Source organism: Lissotriton helveticus, chromosome 2_1 (assembly GCF_964261635.1).
Source record: "Lissotriton helveticus chromosome 2_1, aLisHel1.1, whole genome shotgun sequence".
Classification (NCBI taxonomy): Eukaryota; Metazoa; Chordata; class Amphibia; order Caudata; family Salamandridae; genus Lissotriton; species Lissotriton helveticus.
The window spans coordinates 1,801,044,417-1,801,064,437 of NC_136059.1; the positions used below are offsets into that span (position 1 = coordinate 1,801,044,417).

Sequence of the window (20,021 nt, forward strand, 5' to 3'; positions counted from 1 at the left end):
AGAGTGGTCACACAAGTATCTGCAGCCCCCTTCTGAAATACCAAAGTGCCCCGGGGGTGCATAAAGCAAGTGCAAATGCCTGCTGCGCCCCGGGGCGCTTGTATCATACAACCTCTGTAGGTTAGGTTCAAGCATCGAGAGGTAAATTGACTCAATCACCTCAATTGAGGCTTTGGAGGGCGCCACCCCCCCTAAGGGCGTGGCGCCGTTAGTGGCAGCCAAAGGGCCGCCCAATTAGGGAAGCACTTCCGGGTCACTCGACCTGGAAGTGCCAATCAAAGGGAAGGAAGGAAGTACGTTTTGATGACCCGGATGGAGTCAGAGGGCGCGAGGCTTAAAAGCCTGCGACCATTTTAGGGACCCCCTCTTTGTTCACTGACCGTCCAGGAGTCGGACGTCTGGACGTCTCAGAAGGAAGTCATACAAACAATCCTAGGAGCCGTTGCCGAAGCTTTGGAGGGCAGGGGGGGAGGACGAGTCCGCCAGTAAGCGCCTCGCCCTGTGGCGGGGTCCTGGACAAGAATACCACGGGAACTTCTTTGGGCAGTGCCCCCTTTTTACCTCAGAACAGGTTTTAAAGCATCATGGGCTCCGGGCTGGCGGGAGAGTTGGGGCTGACCTGCTGGTGGCCCTGGCTTTTCCAGCCCTACCCTGGAAGCCGCTGGTTGCCACAAGTGGTGGCAGATTATTTACCTGCGGCTCTGTTGACCAGAAGGGGGTTAACTTAAGGAGAGCAGGCTAACTTGGTTGTGGCCTGCTGGCGCAACCCAAGGGTTAACCAAAAGCCCATTGGAGAACGGGCGGTTTAAAGAGTAAATATGTATATAAGTGTGAGTATCTTAATACTGTGATGTGAAATAATTTTGAAGTTGAAATAAAGAAATGGAGGTCAATGAAGAAATTGGCCAGTTAACTTTTCTTAATAAATATGCACACTGCAGAAAATCAAACTGGGCTCAGGTGTTAAATTGAAGAGGGGGCTTTAAAGAGTCGGGGGGGAGTGTGCACTTTGTATGCCAACTATGGAGGGCGCCACCCCCCCTAAGGGCGTGGCGCCGTTAGTGGCAGCCAAAGGGCCGCCCAATTAGGGAAGCACTTCCGGGTCACTCGACCTGGAAGTGCCAATCAAAGGGAAGGAAGGAAGTACGTTTTGATGACCCGGATGGAGTCAGAGGGCGCGAGGCTTAAAAGCCTGCAACCATTTTAGGGACCCCCTCTTTGTTCACTGACCGCCCAGGAGTCGGACGTCTGGACGTCTCAGAAGGAAGTCAACCACCCACCCACCCCAAAAATAAGGCTTCAAGCAGGGGCGTTAGCGGGGTCCTGGACAAGAATACCACGGGAACTTCTTTGGGCAGTGCCCCCTTTTTACCTCAGAACAGGTTTTAAAGCATCATGGGCTCCGGGCTGGCGGGAGAGTTGGGGCTGACCTGCTGGTGGCCCTGGCTTCTCCAGCCCTACCCTGGAAGCCGCTGGTTGCCACAAGTGGTGGCAGATTATTTACCTGCGGCTCTGTTGACCAGAAGGGGGTTAACTTAAGGAGAGCAGGCTAACTTGGTTGTGGCCTGCTGGAGCAACCCAAGGGTTAACCAAAAGCCCATTGGAGAACGGGCGGTTTAAAGAGTAAATATGTATATAAGTGTGAGTATCTTAATACTGTGATGTGAAATAATTTTGAAGTTGAAATAAAGAAATGGAGGTCAATGAAGAAATTGGCCAGTTAACTTTTCTTAATAAATATGCACACTGCAGAAAATCAAACTGGGCTCAGGTGTTTAATTGAAGAGGGGGCTTTAAAGAGTCGGGGGGGAGTGTGCACTTTGTATGCCAACTATGTAAACCCTGAGCACATTGAGGCTCCAGGACCTTTTCTGACAATATTTTTAAAATGTCTCCATAGGACTAACATGCTTATTTGATCACTTTTGTTTCTATTTGTGACGAAGTTCATGTTATTTTTGTTTGCTAAAATTTTGCTAAATGATGCTAAGGCCATCCTCATGCAATGCATTCTCCCTCTTACCCAGCCAAATCTCAGTGTATCTCCAACAGTGAGATTGATATGGACAGTGGATTAAAAAATATGTACCACTGTTGAAATTAATGTATCCTTCCTGCTCCATATCCCTTGCACTCCACGCTCCCTCCCTGACATCGTATGGATCCCATCTCATTAGGGCACGTCCAGGATATTCATCTCACTGGGGACTAGAGTCACTGGAGGCCGGGTTTTGAAAGCCCATAATACAGCTGATACCTCTGTCACTCTTTCCAGCTCTTCGGGGTCAACTGCGGCAGGACTGGCAGGGGCATTCACTGATAAAGCAGAGGAGGGAAAGCGAGGCTGAGGTGATGGAAAGTCAGCAGAAGGAAAGGGAGAGGGAATAGGGAGACACGAGGAGGCAAAATTAAAGAGGAGAGACTAGAGACGTAAAAAGAGACAGATGGAGAGGAGTAGAAGATAGTGTACCCAGTTTGAACATTTTTGCTAGTTCTTCTTCTGGCTACCAGTCTGGCCCTGTTCCTTTTAGCCAGGGATGTAAGGGACCTTGGGTTTGTTTGACCAAGAGCAACAACTTGCGATGAACTGTCGAGTAAACCACATTGGGGCATATTTACAAGCCCCTATCACCACAAGAAAGTTACTTTTTCTGACGTTCCTTTGGCGATAGGGCTTCGCCTTATTCACAAGACAGCAGTAAGCCACTTAATGTGGCTTAACGCCGCCTTGTAAATAAGGCCCCCTTTCACTCTACAGTTAGCCTGAAAGGGGTGAGCAGTGGGTGTTGTGGTGGGCATTCCGCCGACGTACCCATTGATTCTGACGCTGCCCCCTATTTACAAGCGTGGCGTAAATATGAGGCAGTGCCAAAATGAAGACCGGGGAAAACCTGGTCTGAACATGAAAAAATGAGGATAAATGCTTAATATCGCCTCCTTTTTAGGTTGCAGCCCACATAGAAATCAGCAAAACGCCATGAATGATTAAAAAGATGATGATTTGCAACTTTTATGTGTGCTGCACAATGCAGCACATATAGGAATTTCAAATCGCCATTTGTGATTGTATATGTGCAGGAAGAGATACCTTCCTGCACATAAACAATCCTTCCCTCAACGCAGGCACTTTTGAACCTTTGCAATATGGTGCAAGAGTGCCTGCGTTGGCGCTAGGCAGCTTAATTTAGCACCAGCGATAGGAAAAACGCAAGGGTGCACTGTATCTTTGTAAATACGGTGCAGCCCTGCGTTTTGGGAATGGCATTGCGTGGTGTTAGCATTTTGTGCCTAACGCCACACTCCGCCATTCCTTTGTATTTGCTCCCTTGTTCCTTGGGAGCTTTTCGGGACTGTAACACCTTCAAGAAATTCATGAAGCAGTAGTGAGTGTGGGTGACGTCAAGCACGGAGCCCCCTGCGATTCTGAGATCCACACCTGCCGCAGTTGCTTGACTTGATTTTCCTATTTACCTAATCCTGATTTTGTACTCAAATGGTATAGACTGCCCCTCAGCGAGACCTTCCAAGCAGGTCACATATGCTATTTATCAGGACGTGTCCTATAGATGCCTAATTGCATGCACACCTCCGTGAAAGTGGTCCTAGTGCGTTGCTTAGCAGTGCTGGAGAGCCGAACAAAGGCTTTGAAGTAACCTCTCCCCTTCTTCTTCTCTTGCAGCGGTGGTAATGGTCCTGAACAGCATGAGCGTCAGCTGGAGCGCCCGGATACAGATTGTTCTAACCTTTTGCAAACTCATAGCAATTTTGATAATTATAGTTCCTGGATTAATGCAGCTATTCAAAGGTAAATGATCAAAAGCATAACGTATGATTTGCACCCAGCACTTACAAAGTCTACCTTAATACCCATAAGAATGTGTTTCTCGTGACCTGTCAGTTTTGTAATGTTCAATAATCCATTCATCCATTTTAAGCCTGTTTTTTTCAGTTTGGAAAGTTCCTTGGTTATATGTTAAATTCTCTAAATATTGACAACCAGCAGCCACCCGGTTGTTAATACTGTTTATCATCCGATGCTACAGCCCGGTTTAAGGGCTCATGCCATAGGCTGTGATATAATGTGTTGTTTTGTATAAGTGTTTACGGTGAGGCGCATTTCTAGTAAGGGAAGACGGTGCAATCGTGACCTGTTCCAAACCTATTTAGTACAAGATGTCCTCTTGAGCAAACTTGGACGTCAGCAATCGTCACAGCACGTGCTGTTTACCGCCCTGCAGACGAATAGCAGCTTTGCTAAACAAATATATGTTTTCCTGTAAATACTATCGAGCAAAAGACTTGATTGCTCCTGCACTGGCAACAAATTAATATCAAATGTTTAAAATCAGACAGTAGACAACAAGATGGTGCCATGTTAACTCAAACGTTGCACATATTTGAAGTGCTTATCATGATCAAATTTGTTTTATCATCCTTTCTTGCCGTCGCTTCGGCACAGCCGTACGTATTTTTTTATTTGTTAATACAGTGCATCAAATGAGGTCGCCTCTTTATCACCAGCCAGATTAATCATCCCCACTGCTGAGTGCTGGCCTCCCCTGCCTCCTGAGTCCCGGCGGCAGTAGCTGGGCAATGGTTTCTTGTTGCACCTTACTTTCAAACAGCAATAACGCGAAGCCCTTTGTTTATGGCGGTGTGATGTTTTAGCAGTCTTATATTGAAAATTAGACTTTAAAAGCAAAAAGATGATTTCATGGTGTGAGGCGCTTAAGGGGAGTATGGCGACACAAGGCTGTCCTAGAAAGAGTTCTAAAGTGCGTCAATAACCCATAATTAGTGAAACTGGAGGTATCTGCAATATCGCTTTTGTTTTCACTCACAATATTTCATGTTCCCTTCTGTGTGCAGCAGCTTGAAGCAAAGAGGATCAGTCACGGTGTGAGGGACTACTTTTGTGTTGACAGGGTCGGTTCTAGGATTTTTGGGGCACAGGGCTGAAAGGGAATATGAGAGGCCCCTCTTGTGTCCATAAGTGACACATTCAGGGCTCCGAAAGCTGCTTTGTGCAGACGACTCCTGGACTGCAGCTCCTACTCTCAGCCACCTATTGTCACCTCTTATACAGCTCATATATCGCTGAAGGTGTGAGATTTGCTTGTGGGCTGGGAGTTAAAACTCTGGGGGTGCTAAAGTGCTGGACAACGGGCCTCCTGCTGTGTCTCTGAATGGGCAGCCAGGCAGGAGCCCAATTGCAGGACAAACGTGCATAATGTGTCTCTTTGCAACTGGGACAAGAGGAGGTTTCACACAGTCTCTATGGTTGTTGACAATTCTTTTCATGGTCCATTCTTGTAGGGCAGAGTTATTCAAACTGTGGGGCGCGCCCCCCTGGGGGGGCGCGACGCCATCTCAGGGGGGGCGCGCACTCCACCTCAGGGGGGGCGCGCACTCCAACATAACATTTCACCTTTCATGTTTACCACAGCGGAGAGGCCGAGGCGGAGAGGCCGACTGCCACCTGATTGGAACTTGCTCTATATCAGGCGCGCCCCCCCTCCTCCGTCCCCCCCTCCACCCCCCCTGTCGTGTGTGTCAGCCCGGCGGAGACAGCTTCACGGGCTGGCGACAGTCTAATAGCAGCCGCACCCGAGTACTTAACAGGTCTTTAAAAGACTATTTACGTGTAAATTAGGGTTCTGTTGTGTGCTCACCCCTTCTTACAGCCACTCTGTCTGTGGTTGGAAGAATTAGCCCTCCCCCCCCCCCCGAAATATTTTCCAGTTCCCCCCCCCAAAATTTGGCTCTAGTTGCCCGCTTGCTCTATATGCAGCTCCCTTTGTTACTCCATTGCTGAAGACCGAAGTCTAGATACATATATTTGCATTCCATTCCACATGGAGTTTTTTTTAAGGCTCTTCTCGTTGCTGTAGATCTCTGATGATCTGCACAGTGACACACTCTGCTCGCGCCCCCAGTGTTTCTCAGACATCCATTCCCCGTCTGTCTCCGGAAGGCAGGGCATGTCACAGATTAAATCCACAGTGCCCTGGTGCAAGGAGGCACAGCTGGACTCCGAGCATCTGTAATGGGCCACATTCTTCCAGCCCCCGCGGATACAGGTCTCAAAGCCCTTTCCCTGCTGGAGAGCGGTCTGTGTTGGGGGATTTCACGCAGAAGACCTCTCACAGGGTATGTCTCAGTTTTCGTGTTCTTGGAAGCACTTGGTGCAAAGAGAGAGAGCTGAGCTCTGAGACAGAGCGCTGCTCAGGCCCAGAGTGCTTTTTCGAGTTAAACGCTCTTGGGAATCCTTCCATGGTGCAATGAGTGGACCTGCCCAGAAGTGTAACTCGAGACGGCGCTCCTGGTGCATGGGGACAGAGCTGTGCTCCGAAGTGTGAGGACTGAGCTCAGCCTGGAAGTGCCTATTTGAGAGGACGTCTCCCCTCGAGGAGGCCAGCACCAGGCTGGCGCTCATAGAGGTCAGCCCCCTGGTGCAAGGTGACAGAGATCGGCTCGAGGCTGGAGGACAATGCACGAGCCCTGAAGTGGCCTCTTTCAGAGGGCAGTTCCAGGCTGGCGCTTCCTGGAGCCCTTGCCTGGCGCAGGATTTCCGAGCTGGGCTCCTATACGGGTGGACATGGGCTGCATAGATGACTGGGGCGGCTCTCCTGCCCTTTGCATGCACAGTGGACGGGGCGACTGCTGCGTTGTGCATGCACAGAGGACGAGTGCTGCTCTACACGTGTGTAGAGAAAAGTGTGAATTTGCTGCGCTGCACATGTACAAAGGAAAGATAGCTCCAGTGCGCCTCTCATGCATGGAAGGCGCGGCTCGCTGTACAGCACTGCGCGTGAACACTGTTGTGCGTCGTTCTGCAGCGCTGAATATGTAGAAAGGACGCGCGGGTGCCTCTTCTGTGCTGCGCATGCACAGATTAAGGATGGCTTTATTGCGCTGCTCGTGCACACGGAGACAGCGCGCTGTACCGTGTGCTGCGCACTTTGCTGCATGCGCAGTTGGACAGTGCTTCTCAGTGGAGAGCATGGTCTTTGAATGGTACTCATTTTATTGACCACAGAAGTTTCTTTGAGGAGGCTTTGCAAGAATTAAGTGGAGAACCCGTAACAATTTGCGCACATTTTATCTTGAAAAATGTAGTTTTGGAAAGTGTAGTAAGCCTCTGTCATTTCACCGCACAAACTCGCAAACCTGCAGTTTACTAAACACTCTTACTGTGTTTAACATTATTAGCCAGATATGGACTGGGAATTGCGGATACGGTCGATTTATGTTGAAAACCAGGTTCCGGAATTTTTTGTGAAGTGGTGGGGGGGCCTGACATCTAAATAAATTCAGCTGGGGGGGCTTAACCTAAAAAAGTTTGAAGACCTCTGTTGTAGGGGGTTAATGGTTGGATGTGATTGCACATAAACATATGCTCCAGTGACAGTACAGTGAATTCTGACAACAAGTGAGAACAAGTGCACAGTAAGTGATATCAAACAAAAGTGAAGTAAAACAGCAAGAAGAAGTCTCTGCACTAATTTTAGTTCTCAAACGACTCAAATGATGAAGCTTCCCCATCTCACTGTGTTATATGTTTTTGCGCAATTGCATTAACTCATACATTAAAGAATCGATATTGGAGGCTTGATGGAATTGGCCTGTGAAGCAAGGGCTTATTTACCTTCCTCCGAGTGAATTGTTGTTTGTTGATAGATATCTAAGAGGATGAATTAGCTGTATATGTGACTACTTAGCAAGTATGATTCATGTGGGAATAGCACAGGACCAGATAGGCTTGTAAGGACTTCTACAAACACTTTTTCATTGAAGTGTAGATCTCAAATTGGGATCCCATAAAGTGGGACCCTTCATTTCTAGAATCACAGCAGTCCAAACTGGGGTGGAAATTGTCCTAGGAGAGGGAGAGGGGAGGCTGCTTCATCTCCACATTAAATAAGTGGCTGTGGGAAGCTTTGCCGTAAGTTGGGACAGGAAGTACTAAAAAGATTAGTTTTCCCGCTTTGGCTATCAGGAATTGAATGTAAGATATTCTTGAATCGATGGATACTGCACAATATAAGACTGGTACCTCATCGTCACATCCTCAGAATAGCTGTGGACCTGGGAAGAACTTCAGGAAAAAGATTCTGTATGACTGCTGGGGAAAGAAACCTACATGACTCCTAACTTATGCGGCACATAGGAACTGGAATTGTACTACAAGGGCCCAGGGAGTGGCCTTTTTTTTACTGCTTCAGGAACATACATTGGAGTAGGCCTACCCTGCTCCTGAGAAGGTCTAATTGACCTCAAAGTACTGGGCCATGAAATAGCCAGGTCTAGAAAGAAATATTGCACATTGAAGCCTGTCATGAGGAGAAAAGAATATATGAGATACCGGGAGTGACCTCCCTAGCAGGAAAATTCTTGTGGGACTTGTTCATCCTCTGCACGTGAAGAACTGTAATCTTCAATCTCAGGGGTCTCACTAATACAAAGAACTTGGCACAGAAGCTGAAATATGAAAAGACATCTTTATTAAACTTAAGTGAAACTACGTCACACAGGAGCCTTAGCAACTGAATGAGGCAGTCTAAAGAGTACAGAACATATAGGCCTTTTATATGATTAGGGTTACAAACTCAGCACAAAAGTAAGGGGCAGTCCTAGCTTTTGCAAGCATGAAAAATACCTAATATGGACATACAAGATCTGCAAAATATTAGCCAATAGGAAAACATTCAAAACAAGGCATCATATAACCAGAACGTCCCCCTTACGCCGTGTTTCTGCCCAACCCACAAGTCAATTAATTACAGCACCTATAGGTCAATCAGTAATGGCAGGACATGTTGGTATGCAGTTAGGCCAGCTGGTGTCTGAGATTGGTTTTCAAAACAAGGACAGAGGGGGTTTTCAACACGTTGCAGTCCAAAGGGCAGAGACACTTCATGAATAGAGCAGCCTGTGTAAAAGCAACGCAAAATGATGACAAATGTAAGATGGAGTCAAAATTAAAGAACCTCAGACCCTCCTTTTGCCATTACACAGGCAAATCCTAATTCATTACTAGGTGAGCATTCTACTCATTTTATACAAACAGGTATATATAAACTATCAGCAGGAATACAAAGAGAACAAAGCATTTAACATTCAGATAGCAAAAGAAAGTAATGACCACTATTACAAACAGGTTTATCATTTTTTTTTCACAACCCTAGGCAAGAGCAAACCCTAAAATTATTTAGCAAACTTTTTCAGGGCTCCTAGTTATTTCAGCGACTATTGACAATGCCAGTGAAACAATAAGAATCAGTCTCCAAACACCCATTCTATCCAATCGCATGGGAAATACCCAGAGTCCGTCCAAGCCTCTCTGGCAAGCTTCTATTGTCCATCAAATCTGCTTCTGTTGTTTTCTTCCGCATGGGCCTCTTCATTCAGGCCTTTCATGAAAATGGTGCTTCTCAGTATCCGTTGGAGTGCCTTCCTGGCAAACACTTACAGCTCACTTGAAAGTCTCAATGTCTCAATGCAGTGCACCAATATATTTCCTGTGCTGCAGGCACTACAGATATTGTGCTCTTCGTTAGTCATGGGCACAGATCATCTTATGCAGACCCAAGTACTATTAATCGGGAAAGAGCAACAGACTGTCACACTCAGCAACACTTTCAGGCTCCAACACTCTCTATTCAGTGTCAGAGGATGCTCGGGCTGCTCTTTCATTTAATCATAGGTACCACAATGTAGTGCCTTTTGCCAATCCTGGATCCTCCGGTGCACTGCCTTTCCGTTGGAGCAAAGAAAATGGGGGGGGGGTGGCCAAAACTCAGGCCAAGGGGCTCAAGGGACTGCACACTGTCAGAGGTTACCAGCACATGACAGGTGGAAAACTGAAGCCTCAAAACAACAGGGATCCTTCTCTTTTGCTCTTTTGCACTGAAATCCTGGTTCTGTGATGTCCAATGCCATCTGATGAAGCAAGCACAATACTTTGGAGATACCACTGATGGCACGCTGGCGATCGCTGTCCAGTCTTGCTACTTTTCTGGCTGCTGGGACTTTTCATCTATAGCTGTCACTGATGGGATTGTGGGTGAGTTCCACAGGTTATTATGACTTAATCCCGCAGAACCTAGTGACGTAGGAAATGTGACACAGTTGTTAGTTTCCTTCAATTGAGTACAAAAACAGTTTATTGTTTTTAACAAGGGGATTGCAAGCAGGTGGCCTGCAATCTGCGAGGCAGTAGCCATACTCCATGGGACAATTCTGGTCTAGAACACACTGTCATTCTCAAAGGCAATACTTCTAATCTCTTTAATTGGGTATCCTTCATTATCCTCTGCCATCTAAGGGTAGATAGTTACATGGGAATTCTATCTGAATGGATGTCCTCACACATGGTGGCATTGTCTAATGGGGCAAACATTTCTTTCCCTTAATGATTACGTCTAGGTGTTCCTAAATTCCTTATCTAGAACACCTCAAAAGAGAAATTACATGATACAGATTATCAGGGACATGTAGATACCTCCCTTTTAATAACTGTGCATCAGGTGCACTATACAATACAAAGGCTAATGATCAAAATGTGGAAACAAAAGAGAAGAACTAGAGAGTCCTGGTATTTCCATGATTTAGAACACATCTAATCCACCAAAAATTAAAGCAGCAGAAAAAAGGAACTAAAAACAAATTAGAATAGGCATTGAATTTGTCATATTCAACAAAACGTAAGGTGTCTCCTATTGAGGTGGAAAACTTATCTTACTATAGTATTGAGTCAGTTAACCAGTCCATCACTACCATGACGGTCAGACTGGAAAACATCGGAGTAGGCCTAAAGAAAATTCTTGAAAACCAGTCTGGTCATACAAAAGGGAATTATACATAATATGGGTGTCTCTGGTACATTACTGCAATCTGGAAGTGTGAACCTGAACAATACAAAAATAATAAAAGGGCTAACTGGTGAAAGGAAAAAGGAAAAGAGAAATGGGACTAGGACACAGCTAAAAGCCCCAATAACTAGGCACGATGCGACATCAATCAGGGGAGAAGCGGCAAAAGAAAAATCTATAGGAAGAACAAAAAAAATTACTCGGGTGATAGTCAAGTTTGTGACATAATACCAAGAGAATGGGTGATGCACAAAAGTCAAAATAGTACACACATTTTAACTCTACCGCTGGCTCCTACACCATATACGGTAATCTCAGCTAATGTTCCGGTTACTTTTTCAGGGAAAAAAATGAAAAGTTTAGGTCACCTTCAGCAAGAGCCACAAATCTATAATTTCATCCTTAGGTCCAATCAAGGAAACATAAATTTAGGGCTGCCTGTTCCTTAAGGGAAGGGGACAGTATCGTGACTAATTGCAGGTGACACACTTTGATCCTGTATATCTCTTTTATTTTACTTCAATACTATATAGCCAAATTTGACATACACTGGTGAAGTGTTGTCTGTCTTGTTCACAGCATAAAAAATCATATCTGTGAAATTTAGTATCAGCGCAAATTCACCCAACTGTTGTGCAGCGATATACATCGTCATGTAGAACCCTTCACAACACAGGTGAACTTGTAATAGTATCTAAAGCAGCAACATAAAACAAAAACATACATAAAATAAAAAAAACACACACATGCCAAGCCATCAGATATACGCGCTGTATATCAAGCACAAAAAGCATAGACAAAGTACAAATAGCATATGTAAATAAGCGGTGACACACAACACCATTGCATGCACTTTATGCACTGTGAACCTGCAGCCCAAAACCCAATATTCAGGCCTGCTTAATTTGTCAGGTTTAAAATCAAAATAACACTTTTTTTTACGCACTTTCTTTTACTTTCCTCACACTTTCTTTTACTTTCCTTACCCTCCTTTTGACAGCTGGTCACTAGTCAGTTGTGATCCGCTGTCAATACACTCTACTGTGTCACTTCTGACATACAGGACCAGCAAGAACAATTCATGATAGGACCAAATACACAAACATGAAAATCACATAAACATTCATTTCCAAAGGAGTTACGCAAAAACACATCTCTTTTCAACCGACCAAACTCACGTGTCTTGTCAGCCTTAAAATCACCCAGAACAATCCATGAATGATCCGTGGGCAGAAGCAAAAAAAATACACAACACACAAAAGAGAGACATTTCTCATAACAAACAAATATCCTTTATAACTTTTAATCAGAAGACAAACCATGATACACATTAATAAACACAAAAATAAATTTCCATTACTTAACTGTTACCATCTTGTCAGTCAGCTTGCAACATTAAACTAAAAGTAAAATTGTTTCACTGACACTCCATGTTAGCTTTGTGCCACAATTTCCACTGTGAAAAATAATTCTTAATTGGCAAATCGTTCTCACTTAGGCATGTAGCCTTCAAAATTGTAATAAAGAGCTTTGTCTTATTTTCTGTCTAAGACTTAATGCAATACCTCATTTTTTTGTCAAATAAAAGCAACTAGCGGACATTATTTTTTAGAGCAGAGATACAAATGTATCATTTCTGCAGAGCATTTAGCATGATGTTGGGACTTTCAAAGAAACCGTTTTTTCATATTTTCCCTTTGGAATTAAGTTCATTAATGTATTGAGAACAAATGCTTGTTGCAATGGTACTTATTTCATCAACCTTAAATAGATAAAGGTCTCAGTAGGTCCAGCTAAAGTTAAAACCTTCCACCCTGATATTAAACTCAAACCTCAGCACCAGGCACATTGGCTCACCGAGCCATTAAAAGCAAACCTAAATAGGAACAACCTGCAAATCTGTATTATACCCAAATATATGCATTTACTGAAGCCTAAAGCACTTTAAAGCTATTGTAAATGGCAAGAATGCCCAAATTTTACCCAAATTCGACTTTGATATTTGGGCACTTAAAAATAAAGATCCTACAATTGCATTACTTTTTAATCATCCTCAGAATGTTCTTTACAGATTGCAGAGATTGGACATTAGACATATCTCATGTAATTCCTTAGAAAAATGAGTTTGTCACGCCTGCGCCAAGTGAAATTCTATATGCTAATGTCCTCATTATGCAGTATAACATAACTTAAATTAAATTATAATGCTAGGAGGTCACAGTATAAGTATTAAGCTTCATGAATAGTAAAAAACGAATTTTGTAGCACTTATTTTTAATAATTAATTTGCATAATTAATAATTATTTTTAATAAACCCAATCATTTTTGATAATTCCACATATTAAGGTTCTGTAATTCCTCGAATCTGACTTCATTTTCTTTTTTTTTGCTCTGTGCCACGTAGGCCTGCAAAGGTAGCCTGGCGAACAAGGTGGCCTGGCCTCCCCAGTTCATGTACACATTAACCAGGTTTACTCTGAAATAAACTGTAAGAAACTGACCTCTTCCCCTGAAACTGACCTCGCAAAGCCAATTTCCCTGATTGATCTTTATCTGAGATTGCCAATCAATGTTCAAGACATCGTTAACTTTTTAGTTTCCTTGCACATGCCTTATCTTGTTTCAGCATCTGTTACTGTTTATTTTTTTTTAAATGTTTCTTCATTACATGGGTTATTTATTATTTAGCAACAGAACCAAGAATATGCTTAGAGAAATGCTTAAAGAGAGGAAAACCCTTAATTGAAATGTCTTCCTATAATACAAAATAATGAACCTTAGTTTTGGAACCTTTCTAAAACAACATTCTGAAATGCAAAATTTCACCCGTGCAACTGAGGGCAAAGTCCTGGCTTGAGTAAATATTCCTGTCTATTTAGCTTGTCTCTCAGTGTTTGTAACATGAGCACAGTGGCTGTGTATTTAAAATTAAAACTAAGACATTTCAAGTTTCAAAATGCGTGTGAAATACAGCAAGGTCCAATGTATTCAGATAATGTGTTTGCCTGTTAATATCTAATACAATGTATCTAAGAAAAATGCTGTAAGTTTATTTATTTTTTGCAAAACACCCAATTTCGTTTTTGGGGGCTTTTTTATTCCTAGTGAATGTGAATTTAAATTTTAGTTTTTAAGCATTTAGACATTTTGCTTAATGGACTGAAAACATCAAGAAAAACCACGAACAGACATTGAGCTCATTTCAGACATAAACAGAAAGGGGTCAAACACTGAGGACACACAATACGGCGCGCTTTAGCCATTTATTTTGTGAATAGCGATTGTACTAATGGGAAAACCACATAGACATTTAAACACACATTTAACCCACAAACCAATACTCAGAATAGAAACAAAGGACAGCCCACAAACTGTACTTAAACCAAACCATTTGTAAATACTAGTTGTAAGTCATATTTACAAGAAGCTCTTCTCAATTGTGTTCCAAAAGACTGCAACAACAGCGCAACAGACTGATGTGTGTCCAAGAAGCGAAAATACACTCAATTCACTAGCTTTGGCTAGCAGAACACCAAAAATCGCTCTGCATATCTTCATTCATAAAATTGCACAGAACAAAGGATCCTTGTATGTATTATGTCCATATTTTAATTCCCTGGGGATACAGAATCACCAAGGAAGAAATATGTTTGTATACCTAAACCTATTTAGGTATTCCTTCTAGGAGAGCCGGCTAATTAATGTCACATCACACTATGGTACCGCCAAGAAAAAGCAACACATTCTTCTATGTGAGCTTTGAAAACAGGCATGCCAAAAATACTGCAGAATATACAAGTATTATAATCAAAGTAGTGCTTAATGTACTTTTTGTACGTGCACTGTTCAACAAAACCAAATAGAGAAAAATCTCCTCATTACCTGTCTACACAAATTGCAATTTGCATATCAAATCCATACAAATCAAATGTTGGCCAACACAAATTCCAAAGCTAAAGTAAGCGTTACTAAACTACCTTACTTTTACCAATCAAAAGGTTGTTCAAATTCTAACTGCCAAGTTCTAAATGACCGAACGGTCCTTTTTAGAATACTCACGCCAAAAAGGTTCTCAGTCAGGAGTGACATCATGTGGAGGATCAAAATCAGGAAAATCAGAAATATACTGGGCTGCAGAGACAGAGAATCCCCAGAATCCCTGTGCAGAGAGTACTTTCGTAGTAGAATCCTGTCATGTCCTCCTCAGTAGATTTCAGTCTCCTGACAAGATCACTCCTTCAGAAAGTCACTTCTCTGATGAAGCCCACGTTGGCCGCGCCATTTGAAGAACTGTAATCTTCAATCTCAGGGGTCTCACTAATATAAAGAACTTGGCACAGAAGCTGAAATATGAAAAGACATCTTTATTAAACTTAATTAAGTGAGACTACGTCACACAGGAGCCTTAGCAACTGAATGAGGCAGTTTAAAGAGTACAGAACACTGAGGCCTTTTATATGCTTAGGGTTACAAACTCAGCACAAAAGTAAGGGGCAGTCCTAGCTTTTGCAAGCATGCAAAATACCTAATAAGGACATACAAGATCTGCAAAATATTAGCCAATAGGAAAACATTCAAAACAAGGCATCATATAACGTCCCCCTTACGTCGTGTTTCTGCCCAACCCACAAGTCAATTAATTACAGCACCTATAGGTCAATCAGTAATGGCAGGACATGTCTGTATGCAGTTAGGCCAGCTGGTGTCTGAGATTGGTTTTCAAAACAAGGACAGAGGGGGTTTTCAACACGTTGCAGTCCAAAGGGCAGAGACACTTCATGAATAGAGCAGCCTGTGTAAAGGCAACGCAAAATGATGACAAATGTAAGATGGAGTCAAAATTAAAGAACCTCACACGATTGGAACAAGATGCTTAGGTTACCAAGAATGATGACCCTCAGTGGACAAGATTTACAGTTTTAGCCCTTTCGGATCCTATGCCATTGAAAAAATGATTTCAGCAGAACCTCAAAGTGAAGGTGTCTAGTCTTGTGGAGACCTGCCTGGTTAAGATAACCAGCCATGTTCCAAAAGAATATTTTTGGAGGTAAAAAAAGTGATTGGGTTTAAAGGTGAAACTTGGGACACGCTCAAGCCGCAAAGTTGCCTCCATGGTGAAGTGACATTGATGTTTTCGAAATTCAGCTTTTTCTTGAACAGACCATTTGACACAAAAACATGCAGTCTTTAGTGGGAGCTATGTATCAGAATATTGGCTCCTGCATTGCACAAGTGGAGAAAAAAAGTGACATAGTCCCAAGTTAAAAAACTTTGATCTGGTGTAACCTGCAAAATGTACCTGACCACCTCTCTATCGCATCCCGTCCTAATCTACCTTGAGTGGTGACTTTTAATTGTCCCTTTCAGCTTATTTTGCAATTTTTGCCTTAAAAAATTTAAAATCCATATCTCTGGTTCTACTTATTCAATGCTATCATTTTGCATTTCCTTGCTCATTAAATTGTTCTTTATTAGTCTAACTTGGTTTGGGAATATTATTGTGCTTTGTTCTTAACTTTAATGTTTGATGGCACTTCCTCAACATCTCACACATTTCTTTGGTGAATTGCCTGCTGATTGTGCGGCAACTGATAGTCTTTAAGCAGCAATTCACTGTGTAGCGACTTAACCTGATTGTGTTTTCTAAGATGATAGTGATACTATCCCCAAGAGTATTAACTTAATTTCTTACATTCAATAATATATTTATTTAAATGGAGTTTCTACTGCACATGTTGCCTTGACTGAATGGTGTTTAGCCTCTTGGAATATTTAATAGCACTCTTTTATTATGTAAGAATGGAGTCTTTTGTCGCTGCTGAATATTAATAACTTGTTTTGAGGAACATTGGTTGCTGCTGTTTTGTAGCATTATAAACAATAAGTATGACCATTGAGAAGCTCTGTGATGACCTTGAGTCAGCCCTGGTAACCACACTAAGAAATCTTGCAATTAAGACTCCAATGCCAGATAAGGGAAACTTTGGCAAAACAAAGGTGCTCCCATTTACATCTTGCTGTTATAATGGATGGTTTGCAAAGTGGATCATGAAGCTGGCATAGGAAGGAATGAATGATTTGAAGGTTGAGATACATAGGAATATTCCATGAATTTGATATTGTTGGTTATGGTTACCATCGTAAAATAGTTATATTATCAGAGTTACTGTTTTTTCTTTCTTGCCCTTGCCACCTTTGGGAATGCAAACAATACCGAATCCACATGGCAGCTAAGTGCTTTTAGTACAGTGGAAAATTGGTGAAAAATTACCCTGTAAATCCTTTTTTTTTTTAAACGTAGGATATAGTCCCAGTGGTTTCCAGCTGGCTGGGACTCAATTCAAGAAGTCTTTATTCGATTAGTTCATCATAAAAGACATAAAATACAATTTATACATATAAAAACATCTAAAAAAAGTATTAAATCATTGACATGCTAATTAGCTTCTTGTTACCTAGTTACAGAATTTACAGTAGCGCTCAAATACATACATATTTCAACAGAAGACTGGGCCTAGCTAATAAACAATCACTTCTTTTAAATCCCCTTTTGATTGCTTTGATAAACCTAGTTCTAAGCAGCCAGGCCCACCCCAAACAGCATTTTTACGTTGGCCCTTTGTGTTCTTGATAACTAGGTGGGCGGAAAACTCGGATAAAAGTCATGTAAGTCCCAGATACGAATTGGGCCATCCCCCTCCTTATACTTGCAAGAACGTAAGTAAGGGGCTGTTTTCCTTTGCTTGAATCTAATTAGGACCAAGTCCCCTGGGATGTCTTTTGGCAAAGTGCCTAACCACCCCACCCTCCTAACAGTTAAGATCCCCCCATCTAGATCAGGTGGCAGGGGTCTATGAGTCTGTAACCAAAACATGGCCTTATGTAGTAAGTCTTGGCGTGTTTCAACTTTCCCATAGGTTAGTGGTGGGATCCCGGAGACAACGGTCACATAGGGGGCGGCTTCGGGGGGTAGGTGTATTCGTGGCATTCTAGTAGGTTCAATTTTAGCCTCAATGTGGTTTGTTTGTAACAACGATATAGTTTGAGAATGTGCATTCCTGCGGGAATTCAGTTTGGGTTTTTCCGGGACAGTGAGGGAGATAGGCGGGTCTGATGATGCTGGTTTGGTTCCTGATAGAATGTGTGTTTTAACTATCAGTTCAATGTTAGAAATCCTGACCCCCAGATCGTTGATTTTTTCCACCAAGGGTGAAATTAGGGAGGTTAATAGGTGCTCGAGCTGTGCCAATAGAGTTGGTTGGAGAAATGATGGGGAGTTTTCCATTTTTCCATGCTCCATATCCTCCGACACAGAGCTGACATTGGAGTGGTGCTGAGAGGGACTGGGGTATAGTTTAGGAGTATTGACTGGCTTCCCGTTGATGATGACCTCATCGATCTTTCTCACGGTTTTCTGCCCACCCGGTGACGGTGCTATGAGTGGAGATTGGGGTTTATTAACGCAAAGAGGTGACATCTGCAGGGTGGCGTTAACATCGTCTGGGTTGGTCTCAGTGCTTATGGAGGGTAAAAGGTCAGGGATATATTGAGTTCCACACATGGCATTGAGCTCCTCCCAGATAGACATGATGGTACGATGCACAATACCAAAACAGTGGGCCAATAGCAATGGTAAGGGGAATCACAGTACCTGTTCAGTGGGAGAAGAATTAAAAGGGTGGTGGCCCGCCCCGGCCTCTTTGTGCCTCTGAGGGCCACAGAGGGCCCGCCCTTTGCCCGGGCTTAGCCCGGCGCTGTCCCGCGCGCGTCCCGCGGGGCGGGAGGTGTTCCGCGTTCTTGAGGCACCTCCAGGCGCAGCGGGAGCGTCACGAGCGCGCCAGGTCCCGGGGCTGCTGGGAAATGTGGTTCCTGGTTCCCGGTTTGGGCTGGAGCGTCCCTGGTTTGGTGTCGCGTTTGCCGTTTCCCTCACGGCTGGATGGGTGAAGGGTTTTCCTGACAGCTCCCCCCACGGCTCCCCACCGCCAAAGGTAAGGTTTCTGAAATGCCCCCAGGCACGCTCGGTGCTCCGCGTTCTTGAGGCGCCTCCAGGCGCAGCGGGAGCGTCACGAGCGCGCCAGGTCCCGGGGCTGCTGGGAAATGTGGTTCCTGGTTCCCGGTTTGGGCTGGAGCGTCCCTAGTTTGGTGTCGCGTTTGCCGTTTCCCTCACGGCTGGATGGGTGAAGGGTTTTCCTGACAGCTCCCCCCACGGCTCCCCACCGCCAAAGGTAAGGTTTCTGAAATGACCCCAGGCACGCTCGGTGCTCCGCGTTCTTGAGGCGCCTCCAGGCGCAGCGGGAGCGTCACGAGCGCGCCAGGTCCCGGGGCTGCTGGGAAATGTGGTTCCTGGTTCCCGGTTTGGGCTGGAGCGTCCCTGGTTTGGTGTCGCGTTTGCCGTTTCCCTCACGGCTGGATGGGTGAAGGGTTTTCCTGACAGCTCCCCCCACGGCTCCCCACCGCCAAAGGTAAGGTTTCTGAAATGCCCCCAGGCACGCTCGGTGCTCCGTGTTCTTGAGGCGCCTCCAGGCGCAGCGGGAGCGTCACGAGCGCGCCAGGTCCCGGGGCTGCTGGGAAATGTGGTTCCTGGTTCCCGGTTTGGGCTGGAGCGTCCCTGGTTTGGTGTCGCGTTTGCCGTTTCCCTCACGGCTGGATGGGTGAAGGGTTTTCCTGACAGCTCCCCCCACGGCTCCCCACCGCCAAAGGTAAGGTTTCTGAAATGCCCCCAGGCACGCTCGGTGCTCCGCGTTCTTGAGGCGCCTCCAGGCGCAGCGGGAGTGTCACCGACTCATCAATCCCAGTTGGAATCCCCGGTCCTAGGTAGGATGAGTATGATACACATTTGATAACCTGTGCTCAACTGTGGGTAGCTTGGCACAGAGCTGTCAGGTTTATCCTCGGGGTCAATATGTAAAGTATTGGCACAACACCCCTCTTGCAACACATGGCATACGCTGCAAAAAGACTCAACACCGTATGCATAAAACACTGGTCTTTGTACAACACACAAACATCCACGTCAAAATCAACACAATATCTAAATTGAAATCAAAACGATCTGCACATTGAATACATACTTTACAGTTATATGCAATTGTCAAACATTCCCATTAGCATCAGAATAGCATAGCCATGTGTGCCCTTTTTAGAGG

General features: G+C 44.3%; 1 protein-coding gene across 1 annotated transcript in view; it reads left to right on the top strand.

The window, feature by feature from the left end:
* The window catches only part of LOC144818900 (cystine/glutamate transporter-like), an 868,430-nt gene that overhangs the window by 367,749 nt on the left and 480,660 nt on the right, over positions 1-20,021 (top strand). The window contains exon 4 of the mRNA XM_078676760.1: positions 3,680-3,805. Coding sequence (XP_078532886.1) covers positions 3,680-3,805 — 126 coding nt within the window. The remainder of the gene's footprint in view (positions 1-3,679; positions 3,806-20,021) is intronic.